Source organism: Lontra canadensis, unplaced genomic scaffold (genome assembly GCF_010015895.1).
Source record: "Lontra canadensis isolate GAN:19392208 unplaced genomic scaffold, GSC_riverotter_1.0 scaffold107, whole genome shotgun sequence".
Lineage (NCBI taxonomy): Eukaryota > Metazoa > Chordata > Mammalia > Carnivora > Mustelidae > Lontra > Lontra canadensis.
In genome coordinates, this window is record NW_022631101.1 from 4376435 (window position 1) to 4396478 (window position 20044).

The following is a 20044-nucleotide window of genomic DNA, read 5'->3' on the forward strand; positions in this document are numbered from 1 at the left end:
TCTTCTTGCTCTTGGCCTCTGCAGTCGTGTCAGAGAGGAGGGCTCCCGACTGCCTTCTCTAGACTGGGTCCCAGGGGCTTGCTCTCAGCACCCGGCTTTCAGAGAGGCTATCCGGGAGATCTCACCGGCTTCCCGTGTGGCATAAGGCAGAACGATGCAGGGGGATTTCTACTTAGCCTGTTCACTTGACGCCTTCGTGCGCTCGCGCTTCGCACTGGGACTTCGGGCCACTCTTGCTCAATGTTGATGCCGTGCGTGTGCATTCACTCCAGGTTTTACTCCTAACGTCAGACCACTTCTAACATAATTAGCCTGTGCCTTCAGATTCTGGTCGCGGCACAGGCTGGAGGGCTGCCCAGGGGGGCCCTAGGGCTCCGGCGCGGCCAAGGAAGGCACCACGAGGCCAATGAGTCCCTGCCCGTTTATTTGGTCTCCAGTGCACTCAGGCCTGCATCACCGGCCTCGACTTCTCAGCCTGCAGCTTCACTCCGGAGCCCGCGAAGCCTGTACCGCCCTGGGGAGGTGGGGACAAAGCCAAGTTGGGGGCAGGTCGGGCTGCAGGGGGGTGGGAGAGTCCTAAACCCTATAAGGTAAGGCAGGACCCGGGTGGAAGGGCGCGGGTGGGGCTGTGGAGGAGGCTGGCCTCCCGGGAGGGGCGTGATCCCGGGGAGGAGGGGGCGGGGCCTCGGCGAGCGAGGCCGCGGCTCACCCGTTGCAGCACGATGATGTCGCGGTCTGTCAGCTTCTCCCCATTCACGGGGTCTACCATGTCTTTCCGAATCAGCTTCTCCACGCACTCCAGGGTGACCACAGCCCCACTACGGTGAGCGTGAGCGTCGGGGGCACCGATCAGAGGCCCCGCCCCCAAGAAGGAGAGCCACACCCCCGAGCCCCGTCCCGCCCCCCAGTCCCCGGATCCTCCCCCGGGTGACTCGCGGGACTCACGAGGGCCGCAGCACGGCGCAAGGCGTGGCGTTGCTCAGGCTGTCCCGGGTCACAGCGCACACGTAGCGCTCACTGCGTGTGATGAGCCCCACGCGGTCCACGGAGCTGTCGAGCGGCGTGAAGCGCACAGGGGTCAGGTCCGACATGCGCAGTGGCTTCCCGGACATAGGGCAGGTCACGATGCGCGACTGCGCAGGACAAAAAGGAGGCAGGGTCGGCGGGCAGGGCTGGGGCCAGGTGTAGTTAAGGACTGCGGGGAGGGGTGGGGGTGTGTGTGCCAGGCAGGGAAGGGACCCTGGGGGCTTCTGGCCCTCTGGGCCCAAGTGGGCACAGGGCGCTGGGGATGCTCACCGGCTTCTCCAGCTTGGTGGCCTTGGCCTCGGGGGTCAGCGACGGGATCCAGAAGCTGGGCAGTGCTTTGTCCTTGTCCTTGCTTGTGGGGCCTGCACTGGACCCAGGTCGGGCATCATCTGCCGGGGGAAACGGTGAGCTGCCACACCTGGGGAGGCACCCGGCCCCGAGGGACCCCCACTCACTTGCCAGTCTGCTCCCCCTCACCTGGGCTGTTCCCAGAGGCTGCCTTGGGCGTGAAGGGGTTGAGGGGCCGGCTCACGATGGCCGCCTCCTTCTCCAGGAAGCCCCGCACCTGGTCTTGGGCCGCAGCCCGCTGCAGCTCTTTTTGCTCCTCCCGCCGGGCCCCCCGCTGCTTCTCGTAGGCCTGTGGACAGCCAGAAAAAAGTGGACTGTGCGTCTCCCTGCGGGTTGTGAGTCTGACGGCGGCTCTTCCCATTTCACAGGTGGGAAAACTGAGGCCAACAAAGGGGACAATCCTGGTACTGTTCCCAGAGGCTGGTGACTGCCAGGGTGTGAACCTTTATTATGCTGTGATCTACGGTGTGGCTCTGCTGCCCTTGCTTGTCCTTTCCCCTCCTGCAGGGCACAGAGGTCATCTCCCACTTAGCTGGTTTGGGACTCAGTGGCTTCTCTCTTCCTGGGCAGCAGAGCGGTCTGCCGCTTGGCAGGAGACAGATGCCCAGACTTAAACCTTGCCTCGGTCACTGATGAGCTCTGTGGCTTCCAGTAAGCGCTGTGACTTCTGGTCTGTTTCGTCTGTAAAACGGGCTAACAACCGCGACCTACCTCGCAGGCTCACGGGGTTATGCAGGATGATTTTTTGGAAACGCTTAAAACCTTGCCTGGCACATAGCAAGCGCTCCATAAATGTACCTGTGGGCCACGTTCTATTGTAGAGTGTAGGTACTACAGACCCCGTCCTGCCCTGGAGGTGAGTTCCAGGAGAGTGAGGAGCACTTCACATTCCCGGAGCCTGGGCTGTGCAGGTGGTGTGGGTGTGCGCGTGCGCGGATGCAGGGACGCGGGGCTGAGATCTGAGATTGGCCACCCCGGGTGGGGGAGGAGAGCACTGCAGGTGACCGCTGCTGTGGGGGAGGGCTATCTGGCGTGGTCACCGTGATGAGGGAGAACCCAGGCAGCCACTAGACCAAGCGGGGGATCGCGGGCGCCGGCGAAGCCACTCGCTCAAGGCAGATGGCTCAGCAAGAATCAGCCCTCCGTGTTTCTGCAGGTCTGGGAAGCCTGGCCGGGAAAGGAGGGGGCAGGCCAGCTGTGCCTCAAACACGGTGATAAACCGGGTCCTTCCTATCCAGGAAAATAGTTCACCCATGGGAAGTGGGCGTGGCTCCAAGTAAAGGCCCTTTAAATTCTGATCTGTGCGGGTCTCCCGCCTGCCCTGCGCTGCCCAATTTGGCCCCATCGGCCCATTTTGGAGCCACTGAAATGAAGGCCCAGAGAGATGAGGTAACATCAATTCTCTCAACAAGCATTCGCGGAGAACCTAGGGCCAGGGGGCGGGCAAGAGATCTGTGGGGGAAGTGGGCACGTGTTGGCCTCAGACAGAATCACAACCCAACAAGTGTCAAGAGAAGCCGTGGCAAGGGCAGACCCTGGGGGGCTCTGGACTAGCAGGTCAGAGGAGGCAACTCCTGGGCTGAACCTGCAGCAGAAGGATTTAAGCAGAAATGGGAGGGGGTGGTGCACCAGGCTGGCAGAAGAGCGAGGGAAGGCTCAGAGGGAAAAGGAACTCAGAAAGGAAGCCCAGGGTGGTTCTGCTTGTGAGCCCAGCATCAGATCCGCCTGCCCCTCCCCCGTCCCACCCCCATCCCCATCACCTTCATCTGCCTGGCGATCTCCTTCTTCTGGTGCAAAATGTACTCCAGGATTGCCTCCCGCTCATACAGGTAGCCATCCGGGCTGTGAGGACAGGACAGGGTGAGAAGTGTCGGCTCCCTGCCCTGAGCACCCATTAACACCTCTTACAGCGAGCAGGTCACTGGGTGCTCGGCGCAGCTCCCCAACCCTAAGACATTCATTTCCACACCCCGTGGAACACGTTAGGATCATGCCCATGTCTTGGATGAGCACACCGAGGCTCTGAGAGGTGAAGGGGCTTGCCCAGGGTGCCCCGGCTATGCGGGCGGCCAGACCCCCGCATGCGGCCCCGTCCATGCAGGTCCCCAGCTCACGTGACGACAGGGTCATGACAGGGCTGCAGAGAGAGGCAGCAGCAGTCAAAGTCCTTGACAGCATCCCGGCTCAGTCGAATGTTCTGGGTCCCATAGCCCGAGGCCGCTGGGGACAGAGACAGAGGGATGGGATGCCAGGAGATGTGGCCTTTGCCAAACCCCAAGAGAAAGGCACAGAGAGATCTTGGAGGCAGCAGGGGGTAAGGGGGAAGGGGGAGGCAGGGGGGTGGAACCTCCGAGAAACAGGCAGTCTGTGTGTCTCTATGCTGGGGATAGGGGTACAACCCACAGGAAGGTGTTCATCTGGAGGGTAAGTGACAGGCAGGCCCTGTCACCGAGGTAGCCAGGTAGAGAGGCTCAAGGCTGACTCCCCTCACCCTCTGCCCCTCTGCCCCAACTCAAGGCCCTATATCTCTCTGGGCCTCAGTTTCTGCCGCTGGAACACAGCCATGACAACGGCGATACGATCCCTTCCTCAGTGGGTGGTCGGGAGTCTTAGGTGAGGTCACGTACAGAAGTGCCCATTACAGGGGTGGGAGGGGAGTACAGGATCACACAGGCTGTTCCTCATAAGTCATGACCATCCGTGGAGGGCGGGGGCAGACATGCCCGGAAGGTACAACCAGAGAGGTAGAGCGGGGATGGTGACTTCAAGAGACATTTGTCCCCCTCCCAAACCCCGTACCTGTGTCCTTCTTCTTCTCGTGGTAGGTGTAGACGGCTCCTGCTGTGCAGTTCTTGCCATGCCGTGTCATCCTGAGGGACGGAGGGGACAGTTGTGAGGCTGTGGTGGAGGGAGGTGGGGGCCCTCATAGCTGATCTGCCCCTGCCCCCTCCAGATGGGAAAACTGGGCGTGAGTCAGGGAGGACATTATTTATTTATTTTAAACAAACTGCTGGAGGGGCTGCAGAATAAGACTTAATGGGCTGTTTCTTCTCTGATCTGCATTTTATTTCTTTAAATCTTTTTAAAGATTTTATGTATTTGATGGAGAGCACGCGCACGAGCGGGGGTAGGAGCAGAGGGAGAAGCAGGCTCCCTGCCTGCCGCAGGGCTCAATCCCAGCACCCTGAGATCATGTCCTGAGCTGAAAGCAGACGTGTGACTGAGCCAGTCAGGCACCCCCAGGGGAGGACAGTGCTTATGAGGTATCTATACACCCCAGAAAGGAAGATGGCATTTGACTTTGAAAAAGACCCACACTCTGCTTGCGGAAGCAGGCACTGGAGGGGGTGCGCGTGTGAGTTACTGCGAGGCAGCAGAAGGAGGGTGATCTGAAATCCAAAAAAAAGTTCTAGCGGCAGATGAGGCTGAGTGTGTCTCCTGGCACACATGGGGGAAGCGAGGGGCCTCGGAGAAGCTCCATTCGGGGGTGGGGAGTGTGTGCGCGCTTTGTGGGTTCCCACAGGCTCACACAACTGAGTGCTGTCCTCTTTCTCCGGGGTGGGCGAGAGCCTCCGTAAGCAGAGGTGAAATCCGCATTCTGCTCAAACTGTCTAACGTTACCAACTGCACCGGAAAAAATTCACATCATTGAAACGACCCTCCTAGCAGGGCTGACTGCGCACTGCGGCAGGGACCGTGGACAGGGTCAGCCGCCCAGAACACAGGCTGGTGTTTGGAACGTTAGCAAAGGAAGCGCGGGCGACTCTGTACTTGGGTGAGGTGCCCCAAAGACATCGTCAGAGACATCTGCGCGGGAGCATGCCCACAGACGTCCACAGCAGTGTCATTTGCACCGGAGGGGACTCAAAGGCAAATGGACCTCCCTCCCTGGGAGAATGGGTGCTGATGGGCACCCCCCTGGAGACCACCCAGCTGGTGGGATGCAAGCCGCTGGACGTGTGCGAGGCATCGTGGGTGGATGTTAGGGCAATACTGGGTATGAAAAATAAGGGGAAAAAAGTAAGAAATGAAACAGGATCGCTGCCAGTCTACACATGCCCAAGGTGGTACTTTTTTTTTTTTTTTAAGATTTTATTTATTCATTTGACACACAGAGAGAGGATGAGAGAGAGCACAAGCGGGGGAAACTGCAGAAGGAGAGGGAGAAGCAGACTCCCTGCTGAGCAGGGAGCCCAATGAGGGGCTCGATCCCAGGGTGCTGGGATCATGACCTGAGCTGAAGGCAAATGTTAACCGACTGGGCCACCCAGGCACCCCAAGGACGGTACATTTTAAAGAAGACCATACAAAACACTGTGCAGATGGGGTAGGGACCGACCAGGGGCTTCAGGTTATAGGGATCAAGGATTGGGCAAGATGACCTCGAGTCCAGGGTTGGCCATTTCCTTTCCCTGAGCCTTGGCTTAATTTGGCAAAAGTGGGAATAACCCTGGGATCTAGCTGACAGGACCGGACTGCCGTGAGAACTGCGTGAGTTGCTCCCAACCCGGCACACAGCGGGTGCTGGGGAAATATTCTCTCCAGCTCTCTGGCTGCAAGAAAGATCCAGAAGGCCGGCGTGGGCGTGGGGGTGGGGGTGGGTGTGGGGGCGTGACCGAGGGCTCCCAGAATGCAAAAAGCAGCTCTGTCTTTATGCCCCTCTTCTGGCTGCCTTCGGAAACTTGGCTTTCACACTCAGAACTTGAACCGCAAACCTCTCTTTGAGCCGTGGATCTCGCTCTCCCCCTACCGGCTGGCGTCTGCCCTCAGGACTAATTTCTGGTCTTGGGTATAGGGACAGAAGAGACGCATTGACCTTACGGATGCAGTCTGATGCGTTCTGACAAATGTATCTGCCCTCATGGCCACCACCCCAGCGGCAGTCACAGTGCTGGCTGCAGGAGTTAACTTTGGTGAAATACACCAATGTGACCCACAGACCCTCCTCTGACCTTCCCTCTTCCCCCAAGCTTTTGAGCAAGTGTCCAGCACCTGCTGTCTCCCCTGGCTCACCTGCCACCCGCTCCTCCCCGGGGCCCTCCGGCTTCTGCCCCAGCCCCAACTCCCCTACTGCCACTCCCGAAGGTCGCGCTGACCTCCTCCTGGACAAATTCTCCGCTCTATTCTTAGTCGTCAACTGCCTTGACCCTCTGCAGTATTTGGCACTGGGATGCTTGTCTTGTGGCCAAACAACTGGGGTTTCTATGCTCTTCAGCTTCATGGCCAGGGACACTTTCCCTCCAAGAGTGAGAGAAGCAGCTATGGAGGGAGCATCTCTTTTCTTTTTCTTTTTTTTTTTTAAATTGGTCAGGCAATGATAGCAACAGTCTCTGACTGTTGGTCCGGGGACCCTGGTGGGGGGTTCCCTAAGATGCTTTCAGGGTGTCCACAAACTATATCCATAATAATACTAAAATGTGTTTGCCTTTGTGACTCTTATTCTCTCACAAGGGTACCATGGAGTCTTCTGGAGACTGTGTGACATGAGGATGTCACTGCTCTGACCACTAACTGAATATGTGCTTTCGTGTCCTTGGGTTTAAAAAAAATGTTTTTAAAGATTTTATTTATTTATTTGACAGAGAGACAAAGAGAGAGGGAACACAAGCAGGGGGAATGGGAGAAAGAGAAGCAGGCTTCTCACGGAGCAGGGAGCCTGACGCAGGGCTGGATCCCAGGACCCTGGGATCATGACCTGAGCTGAAGGCAGAGGCTTAACTGACTGAGCCACCCAGGCGCCCCCTAAAAGATTTTTATTTTTAAGGACTCCCAATGTGGGGCTTAGACCCACAACCCCAAGATCAAGAGTCGCACGCTCTACTGTCTGAACAAGCCAGGCACCCCATGAATATACTACTTTCAATGGATGAATTTTGTGTTACGGGAATTATAACTCAAAAACAAAAATTTTTTTAGCATCAGTTTTAATTTCTGATACAGCAAATATTGATAGGTAGCGCTCACAAAAACGGAAGTTCTCGGGAGTCCTCAATGACTTTTAAGACATTGAGACCAAAGAGTTTAAGAACCAGTGGCCAAGGGTTGAAGGGCTGCCAGGTGGCAGGGCCAGGATTTCTCTGGAAGTTGAGCTCTCCACCCACCGCTCTGTATTGTCTCCTCATTAAGGCCAATTCCAAAATAGAAAATGGAACTACTGCCATCTGCTGTCACTGGTGTTTCAGAGAGGAACTATCCAAAACGACAGCCACTCATCAGCATGCCCACTTTCCCGGGCAGAAGACAGGCTCCCGGGATCCCCCAGCTAGAAACCCACGGAGCCAGGATTCGAACCCAGGCAAGCAGGCTGTGGGGCCGCCTTCTTGACCACGTGGCAGCTGTCAGTCCTCCCAGGAAGGGAGTACGGGCCAACCCATTCCCCCTTCTGTACGGAGGCTTCACCCTCTGGAGCGCATTTTTGTCTTTCAGGCCATTTCAATGCAAACACGAAATTTTCACCAGAAACCCGTGACCTCCATTTAGGTTTTGGGATTTCCCGCTGCAAAGGTACATTCGTATATCCCCTTTGTTCCAAGCACATTTAAAAGCTTTCCAATAACTGGGGCGCCTGGGTGGCTCAGAGGGTTAAAGCCTCTGCCTTCCGCTCAGGTCATGATCTCAGAGTCCTGGGATCGAGCCCCACATCGGGTTCTCTGCTCAGCAGGGAGCCTGCTTCCTCCTCTCTCTCTGCCTGTCTCTCTGCCTACTTGTAATCTCTGTCTGTCAAATAAATAAATAAAATCTTAAAAAAAAAAAAAAAAGCTTTCCAATAACTGAATCAAATGTTGGTGCAACAATTTAAATGAATGAAAATGAGGGGCCCCTGGGTGGCTCAGTCGGTTGGGCGGCTGTCTTTGGCTCTGGTCATGATCCCATGGATCCTGGGATGGATGCCCGTGTCAGGCTTCCTGCTCGGCAGGGAGTCTGCTTCTCCCTCTTCCTGCCCCACCCCCAGTCCTCAGATGAATAAATAAAATCTTAAAAAACCTAAACTGAAATTAAAGAACTAGAAAATCCAGTCCCTCAGTCAAACTAGCCACTGATCCAATGCTTTCCAGGCTCCTGCTCGAACAGCACTGTGCTGAGATGGGATTTTAAAAAACCGTGGCCACAGGGCGCCTGGGTGGCTCAGTGGGTTAAGCCGCTGCCTTCGGCTCGGGTCATGATCTCAGGGTCCTGGGATCGAGTCCCGCATCGGGCTCTCTGCTCATCAGGGAGCCTGCTTCCCTCTCTCTCTGCCTGCCTCTCTGTCTACTTGTGATCTCTGTCTGTCAAATAAATAAATAAAATCTTAAAAAAAAATAAATAAATAAATAAATAAATAAAAAATAAAAAACCGTGGCCACAGTACCACTGACCCACTGATGACTCTGTAACATCTACTACCTATCTGGTGTTGAAATCACTGCTTCTCTCCCAGCTATCTTTTTCTGCAGTTGGTTTGCTTGAATCCTGAGCCAGGGGTCCTTAACCTTTTTGGTGGGGCCGGTGATCCCTTCGAGAACCTAGAGAATGCTCCATACCCGCTCCCGGAAAATGGCGTGTGTCTGGCCATTCCAGAGGTGTGGAGGCTTCTGTGTTAAAGGAAAACCAAGGGCACCTGCGTAGCTCAGTGGGTTAAGCCTCTGCCTTCTTCAGCTTGGGTCCTGGGATCGAGTGATCTCAGGGTCCTGGGATCGAGTCCCGCATTGGGTTCTCTGCTCAGCACGGAGCCTTCTTCTCCCTCTCTCTCTGCCTGCCTCTCTGCCTATTTGTGATCTCTGTCAGTGTCAAATAAAGAAATAAAATCTTAAAAAATAAATAAGTAGGGGCGCCTGGGTGGCTCAGTGGGTTCAAGTCTCTGCCTTCAGCTCAGGTCATGATCCCAGGGTCCTGGGATCGAGCCCCACATCAGGCTCTCTGCTCCACGGGGAGCCTGCTTCCCCCCCTCTCTCTGCCTGCCTCTCTGCCTACTTGTGATCTCTGTCTGTCAAATAAATAAATAAAATCTTTAATAAATAAATAAATAAATAAAGGAAAACCAAGAGGCTAATTACACTCAAGGAAATTGAAGACAGAAATAGGACACGATGTAAGCAGTACAGAGAGAGTTCCCTAAGGGCAAAAGTTAGCATGTGAGACTCTCTATTAATAATGGCTAATGTTTAGGGGTGCCTGGGGGGGCTCAGTCGGTTAAGCATCTGCCTTGGGCTCCGGTCTTGATCCCAGGGTCCTGGAATCAAGCCCCACATCGGATCCCCCTGCTCAGCAAGGAGCCTGCTTCTCCCTCTCCCCCCTGCTTGTGCTCTCTCTCTCTAACAAATAAAATCTTTTTAAAAAATAATGGCTGATGTTTAAGAAAACAAACAAGGCTGATGTTTATTTCAGAGGTTCAGCGAACCTGGCCCTGTTCTAAACATTTTATGCGTATTAACTTCACCGAATCCCACAACCACACAAGCGGCTGCTGGAAACAAGGACAAGGCTCAGAGAAGGTACTCAGCCTGCACCTGATGTCTGACCCAGGCACCTGAGTCAGTGGCCTTGACCATCAGCCTGAGGCTGCCTCTCAGTGTGGAGTGGGACAGCTAGCTTATGCCTCGTTGCTCCCCTGGAAATTCTGTCCCCTTTTTCCTCCTAGACTCCATTGAGCAGCCCGGTCCTGTGGGAACCTTGTCTCTCCAGGCTGCACTAGGTGATCCTTGTGCTCTGATAATGCCCGGAGTTACCTCCAATAGAGCGGCTATCTCTTCGTATTTCTCCCTCCAGACTAGGAACCCCTGGGAAGGATGGGCCCGGAAAGGACTCTCGTCTGGGTCCCAGCACTGCCTGGCACCTGGGAGGACTCTCACAGGTTGTGATAGGATCCGTTAGCTGCTATCGACTCTTGATCTCAGGGTCATGGGTTTGGGCCCTGTGTTGGGCTCTGTGCTGGGCATGAAGCCTACTTAAAAAAAAAAAATAAATTAAAAAAAAAAATCAGGGGTGACTGGGTGGCTCAGTTGGTTAAGCATCTGCCTTTGGCTCAGGTCATGATCCCAGGATCCTCTGCTCAGTGGGGAGCCTGCTTCTCCCTCCCCCTCTGCCATTCCCCCTGCTTGTGCTCGCTTTCTCTCCCTCTGTCTGTCAAATAAATAAACAAAATCCTTTTAAAAATTATTTATTTATTTGAGAGAGAGAGAGAGAGCAGGAGGAGGGGGAGGAGTGGAGGGAGAGGGAGAAGCAGACTCCCCGCACAGCAGGGAGCCCGACATGGGTGGGGCTTGATCCCAGGACCCTGGGATCAAGACCTGAGCCAAACGAAGACACTCAACCGACTGACTGAGCCACCCAGGCGTCCCTAAAAAGAAAATCTTTAAAAACAAATAAATAAGGGACATCTGGGTGGCTCAGTCAGTAAGCGGCTGCCTTTGGCTCAGGTCAGCATCCTGGGATCGAGCCCGGCATCGGGCTCCTTGCTGGGGGGGGGGGGCCCTGCTTCTCCCTCTGCCTCTGCCTCTGCCTGCCTGTGCTCTCGTGCTCTCTCTCTCTGTGACAAATAAATAAAGAAAATATTTTTAAAAAATAAAATAAAAACAAATAAGTAAATAAAATAAAACTGGAGGGGGCACCTGGGTGGCTTAGTGGGTTAAGCCACTGCCTTTGGCTCAGGTCATGATCTCAGGGTCCTGGGATGGAGTCCCACATCGGGCTCTCTGCTCAGTGGAGAGCCTGCTTCCCCCCCTCTCTCTCTGCCTGCCTCTCTGACTACTTGTGATCTCTCTCTTTGTCAAATAAATAAATAAAATCTTTAAAAAAAATAAATAAAATAAAACTGGGTAAAGGATCAGAAAAAACATTTTCTCCAATGAAGACAGACAAATGGCCAATAAGCACATAAAAAAATTCCACCTCATTACTTATTAAGGGAACGCAACAGAAAAACCATAATGAGACACCAGTTCATGCCCAGTAGTGGAATTTCAAACAAAAGGTCAGAGAACCACAAGTGTAGAGAAACTGGAACCCTCATGCACCAATAGTGGGAATGGAAGCTGGGGCAGCCACTTTGGAAAAGTCTGGAGGTTCCTCAAAAGCTGAAACATAGAGTTACCGTTTCATGCGGCATTTCCACTTTCAAGGGAAATGAAAACATGTCCACCCAAAAACTTGGACACAAACGTTCGTAGTATTCAGAAGAGCCAAAAAGTATTCAGATGGACGCAAGTGTCCATCAACTGATGAATGAATGAACTATGGTATAACTTAGAATAAGGAACAGTATTCTGCCATAAAAAGAAAGTATTGATACATGCTACAGAATTAACCTTGAATTTAACCTTGAACCTGCATTAACCTCGAAAACATGATGCTGAATGAAAAAAAAAAAAAAAGTTAAAAAAAAATCCATTTATGTAACCTGTCCAGATTGGGTATATCCACAGCGAGAGGAAATAGAGTAGGAGATATTAGTGCCAGGTGGAGGGGAGAGTTGGTGGGTATGACAGATCACGGGTATTGAGTTTCTTGAAAATGTTCTAGAACTGACTGTGGTGATGGCTGCCCGGCTGTCTGTATATACTAAAGACCACTGAGGGGCACCTGGCTGGCTTAGTCAGCAGAGCATGGTGACCCTTGATGCCTGCATCATGAGTTCAAACCCTACCTCAGATGTGGAATTTACTTAAAAAGCAAAATGACCAAACAAATAAAACCATAAAAAAAAACCCACCACCCCACTGAATTGTATACTTTTTTTTTTTTATTTTATTTTAAAGTCATCTCCATACCCAAGGTGGGGCTAGAACGTAGGGCCTCGAGATCAAGAGTTGCACACTCCTCCAACTGAGCCAGCCAGGCACCCCTGAATTGTAGACTTTAAATGGGTGAACTATATAAATAAAACTGATTTTTATTTAAAAAAAAAAAAAAAAGGTAAGTCAGCAGAATTTGGGTTTGACCTGTTGACCCCTGGCATGGAGATCATAAGTAAAATGAGATTACAAGGAAAAAGACAAATTCATATCCAGAAGGGGTGATCAAGAGAGTAAGTGATCCAGTTTTTTTTTTATAAATCAATTATGCCAAGAAGAAAAAAGGGTGGGATGGAGGGGACTGTTCTAAATTAAGAGGAATTTGAGAAACATAACAGCAATAACTTGACTAGATTTTGACTCAAACAAATAAAACTTTTTAAAAAGGCATTTTTGGCCCACAAGATTTGATTACTGACCAAGTAATAGGTCATATTCTAGAATTTTTGCTTTTGGAAAGTGTGATGATGGTATCGCGGTCATGTCAATGTCCCGTTTTTACACATGCATCTTAAAAGTTTTAGGGATAATATATCACGATGGATAGGATTTGACTTACATATTTAATTAAAACAGTATGTCAAGCCAGTATGGCAAAAAGATTACTAATCGGCAAATCCGGGTGGTACGGATACTTACATCATTCCTTCACTTTTATGTAAGTTTGAACAGTTTCGTTTCTTTTTTTTTTTTTTTTTTAATTTAACAGAAAGGGCGGGGCGCACAAGCAGGTGCAGTGGCAGGCAGAGGGAGGGGGAAACGCAGACTCCCCGCTAAGCGGGGAGCACTATCCGGGGCTCGATCTCAGGACCCTGAGATCATGACCTGAGCGGAAGACAGAGGCTTAAACGACTGAGCCACTCAGGCGCCCCAAGTTTGAACATTTTCATAACAGAACGTTAAAGTAAAAACGCTTTGAGGTCCAAGTTCACACCGACTCAACAGCACCGTCGGGATGAGAGCCCAGGTCGGCCGGACCCCAGAACTCCAAGGACGAAAAGGTTAAACCCTACACCAAGTAAGAGAAAGCACCGGCTGTCGAAAAGGTGCAAAGGCGGCGGCCCGCGGGGGCACAATCTTCTCGCCCTCCCTGTCACAGTCTGGGAAACTGAGGCAGGTACGGGATCCGTCTTCCTCAACTCCCACTCCTTAGGAACCCCCCCCCTCCCATACAACCAAGAGTCCCAGCCTCCCCTTCCCCTGAGACCCCCCCCGGCCCACCGCCATCTACCGTGGAATACCAACTCTCAGCTGAACTCGCGGATGGAGGCTTGGCTACCTCCAGGGGTTCCTGGGAGATGTAGTTCAGCTTCAAACTTGGAGGCCTGGAGGGCTCTATTCATGATTGACAGGGAGTCGGGAATTCGAAATCCTATCGCTGTCTCCCTCAGGACCCCAGAAGTCCAGCCCGCGGGAAGGCGATCGCAGCAACACTATCCCGCCACCGCCTGGAACTCACCTTACAAACGACTCCTCGTTCCTTCGTTGCTCCTTCAACTGTGCCCCTACACCGGAAAGGAGGGCTGTTTTCCCCGCTCCGCTTCTCCCACTTCCTCCCGGAAAAAAAAAAAAGACCGGAAGTACAGCTGCCCCGAGTAACCTCGTCTGACTTGGTAAATCCTCCGTCCTTTTTTCCCTCCCTCCGGAAACGGGAGTAGCAACCTGAAGGTTCCGGGTTAGTGCAACTGGCGTGAATATGGGGCGCGCTTAGTATACACTAGGCATTTCCCCGGGCGGGCGGTTATCCTACTTAGGCCCAGGCTTTGCGTCTCTCCAAGTCCGAATTTAAGGATTAACCACTTCGTCCAGAGATTGGGAAATTCATTCCCCCAAGTGTATCAAACACTTGCGACATGTTGAGAGACAATCGAGAAGGGACAGTTCTTCTGTTCCCAGTTTATAAGGAGAGCAGTTGAGAAATCAGAAGTCAAACCCTTCAAATCACCTCAGGAAATAGGAACTGACTACAGCATCGCCCACCTACCCCCAGGTACCAAGGCATACTTACATTTCCCGCCAGTTTTTAGCTATCTAGCTATCTGGAGACCTCGATATTTATTTCCTAGCTCACCCAGGGAAACTTCCATTTCAGAGAGACCAAAAAGGGAAGAGGTACATATCCAATCCCCTATGTGCCTCCCCTAAGTGCCTCCACGGTGTCGGAGACCCTGGCTTCCCTCAGGACTCTCTGGACCTTGGGCCCTTCCTCCTAAGGTCCCTTTAAATACTTTGTCCCTTACCTGAGTCCCGCCCAGGGCAGGTAATCACAAACCCCGCCCCTCTGCCAGAAACCGGGATCGTGTGGATTCCCGGGAGAGGGGTACCCCTCTTACCTCTCCCCTTTCCCTCATTCACAGCTGGCCGCAGCTGGCGGAGGAAGCCCCGATTAAAAAGGAAGGGAAAGCGCTCACAAGTCTGGGCAGGTAAGTGAATGTCCCCTGGAGGCAGAGCCTGGCTTGGGGACTCTGGTTTCTTGGCTCCCTGCCCAGCTGGGACTCAGAAGTTCCCGTCCCCCAGCCCCAGGAGTCCAGGACCTCCACTCCCTTCTCCCCCTGGACCCAAGAATATAGGCTCTTTGCCTCTCCTGCTCTTGTCTCTCCTGTAATCTTTCATCTTTTGGGGTGGATGTGGCAATGGGCACAGGGAGAGGCAAGTGTAGGTGGAAATTACTAGGAAGAAAGGAATCCTGATCACCGATGGACATGTTTATGGGCACCTACTATGTGCCAAGATTCGTGCTGGGTGCCGCAGACATGGTAGAAGAAAAATACGAGCTCCCTGCCCCAGTCTCGGGAGGCACGCTTCTTTCGCTCAAATCCTGCTTCTGAATCTGGCAAAATCATATGACCTTGGGCAATTCTTTTACCTCTCTGTGCCTCATGTTCCTCATCTGTAAAATGGGGATAATAATAGCATGGCTGTGAAAATTAAATCCAGTTGCTACAGGGAAACTACCTTGAACAGTAGTAGCTCAGTGACCTGGCCCAGAATACGGGCTACATGAGTGTCTGCTATGACGATTATCATGGACCATAGCGTCCAGTCGGGGGGACCTTGCCTCATTCCCCAGGGGCTGAGGCACTTGATACTGCTCCTGGTTTCAGGTGTTCATAAAATATGAGGGGCTACCCCTCTCTGCTACTGCTGTACCTGGGACTGACCACCTGCTCGGACACCTCACCTGGTGGGGAGCAAGACCAAGGTGAGTGTTTGTGGGATGAGCTGGTGTCCAGGCACAGACCCCCCCCCCCCAATCCACCTTCCCTGGACTCAGGAACCCTTGCCTCTAGTCCTCTTCTCTCCCAGGACTCCACAGTTCTCAGTTCCCTTAGGCCCGGGTTCCTCCATGTCCCCAGTCTTAGGAACTCTCCATTTTTCTGTCCTTCATGTCCTTTAGGTCCAGGAGTCTTCCGGGACTCCCCAGAGGCCCAGAGCTTTCTAGGAAGCCATAGACGGATTCCACGAGCCAATCACTGGGACCTGGAGCTGCTCACGCCAGGGAACCTGGAACGGGAGTGTTATGAGGAGCGATGTTCCTGGGAGGAGGCGAGGGAGTGTTTTGAGGACAATACTCTGACGGTGAGAGCCTCTCCAGGCCCTGGGATGTACTGGCCCACAATTCCCTCTACCCCGGGTCTCAGAAATCAGGGTGGGCTGGTGTGGGGGGTACGGAAGCTCCCATTGACATGCTGTCTTTCCATCTGATCGACTTCCATCCTTTCAAGGAGCGCTTTTGGGAGAGCTACATCTACAATGGCAAAGGAGGTGAGTGAAAGGGAGGGAGGTGTGGGGGGGGGTGGCTCTCGTTCTGGGCAGCTAAGGCAGCCCTTTCTCCTGGAGGTTGATCCAACATCCCCGACCCCGAATTTGCCTTCTCCAAATCCCATGCTCCCTGAGTATGCTGGAGGTGGTTATTAGAAGAGGCCCCTCCTTTGAGACTAGAGTCCCTGCCTGAAGAGCCCACCACACCTCATTTGGAGGGAGTCTTCTGTCTCTAGGAAGAAGGAAGTACAGGTGGAGAGGGGTTACAGCCCTGGGGCCTGTGAGGCCTCGGGCTCAGAGGCGCCGACCCACCTGAGCTCCGCTTTGGAATCCAGAGCCCAGCCCCTTCTGCAGCTTGGTTGCTAGGGGGACTGCTCCCTAGCAACGGGGCCTGGCCAGGCCAGGCCAGGTGGTGGAAGCCTGTACTTCCTCACCTGCCCAGGCTGTCCACCCCCACCCCTTCCTGTGAGTTCTAAGGCCCCACCATGGCCGCAGTCTTGTTGCTAAGAGGGGACTGCTCCTTAGCAACCAGGCCTGGCCAGGCCGGACCAAGGAAGCCCGCAGCACTCACTACCTGGCTGGCTTCCCCTCCCCCACAGCCCCATCCCAGCCTTGGCCTGGTTACCAAAGAGGCCTCCCTAGCAACCACACCTAGCCAGGCTCAGGACCCAAGACCCACTGCCAAGGGAGGAACCCCCTGCCTGTACCAGATGCACCCCCCCTTCTGGTGGCCTGGTTGCTAGGGGTGGATGCCCCTTAGCAACAAGCCCTAGGTCTGGGTGGGAGTCCTCACACTGGAGCCTGGTTGCTAGGGGAGGTGACTACCTCACTGCAGGCCTAGCGAGGCCTGGTGGCTCCTTGAATCCACCTGGAACGTGTCAGAATCCGGAGGGCCTGCCTTCTCAGTGTAGCTCTTTGCTAAGGGGGCTAAAATCCTGGGGTTTACCATTTGACCAAAGCTCCCAACCCAGAGCTAGAGGAAGTGTCCCCAGCTGCAAGACCCTGGAGGGCCTCACCAAGCTGCAGTTATCCCTGTGTCTGCTTCCCCTCAGACACGTGGCCTGGGATGGCTAAAGGCCTAGGGTCCTAGCAAAAGGTTCACCTGAGTTCTAGATACCCCCAAATCTATTATTGGGGTGGGGGAAGGTCCCGAAATTCCTGCACTGATAAATGAAGTTTTCATAGCTTCTGGTCAGTTCAGAAACCTTCCTGTGATTCTGCCCTTTCTTCGGTGTTGAGGTCTTGGCCCCCTGTGGCCTGGGTGTGGTAAAGGGACTATGTTCCTGAGGGGGGAGGGGTGCCAGATAAAACACAGGACCCCCCCCATCGGTTAAATTTGAATTTCAAATACACACAAATAATTTTTTTTAGTATATTCTAAATACTCCAAGGGACATACACTAAAAAAAAATTCATTTTGTATCTAAAATGAATGTTTAATTGGGTATCATATATTATTATTTGCTAAATCTGGTGATGCTCAGAGTGGGCATTTGCTAAATCTGGTAATCTCCAGTTGCCTGCTTGAGCTCCCCACCCCCACCTTCAGTGTGTCCATTGCCCTCTTAGCAGATGGATTTTGTTTGGGGGGACTTGAGCCACGCTGTGTCCAGGGAGGGGCCTCTGTCACCATGGGGATCCCACTGCCATATTTTTTTTAGCCCTAGATGGAGTTATCCTAGATCCTTTATGTGTTTGAGCTCAATGAATTTCCACAATGCATGGGGGAGGAGTTATTGCTCCCATTTTACAGAGCAGCAAACCGAGGCTTAGAGAACCAAATGTGTTGAGTTGCTTGGAGTCACACACCTAGGAAGTGGCTCCGGTTCTGCGTTGCTTCTTGGTCTGTACTCCTGCCTCAGGGGAAAGTATTGGGTTATTGCGGTAAGTGATAGCTCCTGACACAGTGTCCCCCCCCCCCGCCTCCATTTCAGGGCCTGGACGAGTGGACGTAGCAGGCCTGGTGGTCGGGCTGACATCTGGGATCCTGCTCATTGTCCTGGCCAGCTTGGGAGCCTTTTGGTATCTGCATTGCCGACCAGGCAGAGGCCAGCAGTCCTGTCCCCAAGAGTAAGGGGCATTCAGAGAGAAGGGGCCCAAAGGCTGGAAAGCAGGGTGAACAGGAAGGAGGAAGGGTGGACCTCAGGAGACAAGTCAGGGATTGAGACAGGTGGGCGCTGAGGAAGGATCTGAGGAGACCATCAGGTGGAGAGTCAGACCGTGAGGCTGTGCGTGGATGAGTATTGTCGTTTGTCTGTCTGACTATATCCTCAGTACCTTGTACACAGTAGGAGCTCGATCAGCATTTGCTGCCTGTCTCCATGGTACTGGGTTTTGCGTGATTATTACTGTGTGTATTGTATCTGGTGAGGCTGCAGCGTGGGGTCTCTGGGTGTCCGTGACATGTCCGTTTCTGTGGTGACAGGCTGTAGCACACGTGTGTGTGTGTGTGTGTGTGTGCGCGCGCGCGCACACCTTATGAGTTGTCTAGGTATGTGGTTCTCAGTGGCAGGGTCCAAGAAAGTGCTCGAGTGTCAGTCTGGAAAGTATGGCCGGTCTGGGGATTTTTCAGAAGAGTTTATTGTTAAGAGCGGCACTGGGAAATTTGTGAGTGGGTGTCTCTCTGTGTTGTGTTGGCTTCTGTATGTGTCTGCCTGTCTCTCTGAGGGGCTGTCTTTTTCTCCATTGCTCTCCCTGTAGCTGTAACGCATGTGTGTCTGCGAACAAGAGTGTGTCTCAGCAGTTGATTTCTGTCTCTGCCTGTCTCTGTTCATCTGCCTGTCATTCTGCCTGTCATTCAGGCTGAAGGTGACCCTCTTTCTCCCTGCTCTTTCTCCCTTCCACTTGTGTCCCCCTGCCACCCTCAGTGTCTCTATGTTCCTAGGTCTTCCCACCTGCCCTCTCCCAAGTCCATCCTGTAGGTTTCCCCTGCTAACGGTGTACTTTCTGTCCACAGAGCTGAGCTCATTAATCCCCTGAGTCCCCTGGGCGACCTAGGCCCGCCGACGCCCCTGCCTCCACCCCCACCCCCAGGCCTCCCCACCTACGAGCAGGCGCTGGCGGCCTCTGGGGTGCATGATGCACCTCCGCCCCCCTACACCAGGTACTGGGCTGGGCTTCTCCCCGGGGGTGGGGCGCGGAGGGGAGGATGCTGCGGGAGGAGGGGCGTGGTCTCAGGGGCGGGACTTGGAATTTCGAGCTTATTATCCGGGGGGAGGCTTGGAGCGTGGGGGCGGGGTCCTAGGCAATTGTCTGGGGGCGTGGTCCAGTGTTGTCTGTGTGGAGCTTTACGGGAGGGTGGGTCTTGTGCCCAGAGGGTCTGCGATTGGCTGAGACGCCCGCGGGCGGGTCGGAGTGGTCTTGGTTCAGGGGGGAAAAACAGCCGGGTCTTTGACTCCCGGTTGCGCCCCTCCCCTTGCAGCCTCAGGAGGCCTCGGTGAGGAGCTGTTTCGGAGCCGAAGTTCCCCAGATTCACAGCGGATTTCAGAGCCCCCATGCCTCTTAAACTACGTAGCTGAGATCGGGGAGTGGTGGGAGTAGGGGTCGTCCGGCCCGAGGCCTACCCTGGCACACATGTTTCTGCCGAGTACGGATACGCGCACATCCCCGGCCAACGTGTACCCTCGTCCCGGCTACTCGCGGGCCCCCAGGCTTTTCTGACTGGGAGGGGGGTACCGCCAGTCCTACCCCCGGGTAGGCGTCCGTGGAAACTCGGACCCCGGCGCGTAGGCCGGGTATACCCACTCGCGAGAGTGAGCAGGTGTGACAAGTCCATCGCCTTACAGTGCTATGGGTCACGCACACGCAGGGCCCTACTTATGCACATGCATGTTTTCGTGTGCTCCCCGTGCACGCTCGCGGGCGCTCTGCAACCCAGGGAAAGGGTGGGGGACATATATGCAAGAGTGCTTTTGGGGGGAGGGCTCACATTGCACCGGGAGACTGGAGTTGAGCTCCTCTCTTAAATGAAGAACCTTTGTAAAAGAAACAAAAAGTGAAACAAGGAGAAAAAAAAAATTAAATAAACTGAATTGCATTCGCCGTCTGCGCGCGGCGGAGTTGGCTTTCTGTACAAACGCTGCGCCCTACCCCCCCAGGCCCTGCTAGCGCTTAGTATCTAGCGCTCCCTCTCTCTCTCT

At 53.8% G+C, this 20044-nt stretch overlaps 2 protein-coding genes across 7 annotated transcripts; one reads left to right on the plus strand and one right to left on the minus strand.

Moving 5' to 3' along the window:
* Nucleotides 1-407: 407 nt before the first annotated feature.
* Nucleotides 408-13695, minus strand: NOSIP (nitric oxide synthase interacting protein). 3 transcript variants are annotated; one of them, XM_032839078.1, is made up of 9 exons: nt 13603-13695; nt 4174-4244; nt 3489-3594; nt 3135-3216; nt 1504-1663; nt 1297-1415; nt 946-1133; nt 710-818; nt 408-514 (listed from the first exon to the last, which is right to left on the minus strand). In XM_032839078.1, the coding sequence occupies exons 2-9, from the start codon at nt 4241-4243 to the stop codon at nt 443-445; spliced, it is 906 nt and encodes a 301-aa protein (XP_032694969.1). In that variant the 5' UTR covers nt 4244; nt 13603-13695; the 3' UTR covers nt 408-442. The 3 variants fall into 3 exon arrangements, with proteins under 3 accessions (XP_032694969.1, XP_032694970.1, XP_032694971.1); XM_032839079.1 differs by having other exon boundaries at nt 4174-4272; nt 13603-13687; XM_032839080.1 differs by lacking the exons at nt 3135-3216; nt 3489-3594; nt 4174-4244; nt 13603-13695 and adding an exon at nt 1818-2987.
* On the plus strand, nt 13651-19904 carry PRRG2 (proline rich and Gla domain 2). 4 transcript variants are annotated; one of them, XM_032839082.1, is made up of 8 exons: nt 13738-13756; nt 14501-14566; nt 15248-15345; nt 15541-15722; nt 15869-15908; nt 17840-17975; nt 18862-19008; nt 19327-19904. In XM_032839082.1, the coding sequence occupies exons 3-8, from the start codon at nt 15261-15263 to the stop codon at nt 19343-19345; spliced, it is 609 nt and encodes a 202-aa protein (XP_032694973.1). In that variant the 5' UTR covers nt 13738-13756; nt 14501-14566; nt 15248-15260; the 3' UTR covers nt 19346-19904. The 4 variants fall into 4 exon arrangements, with proteins under 4 accessions (XP_032694974.1, XP_032694973.1, XP_032694972.1 ...); XM_032839083.1 differs by lacking the exon at nt 14501-14566 and having other exon boundaries at nt 13651-13756; XM_032839081.1 differs by lacking the exon at nt 13738-13756 and having other exon boundaries at nt 14473-14566.
* The last annotated feature ends 140 nt before the right edge of the window (nt 19905-20044 follow it).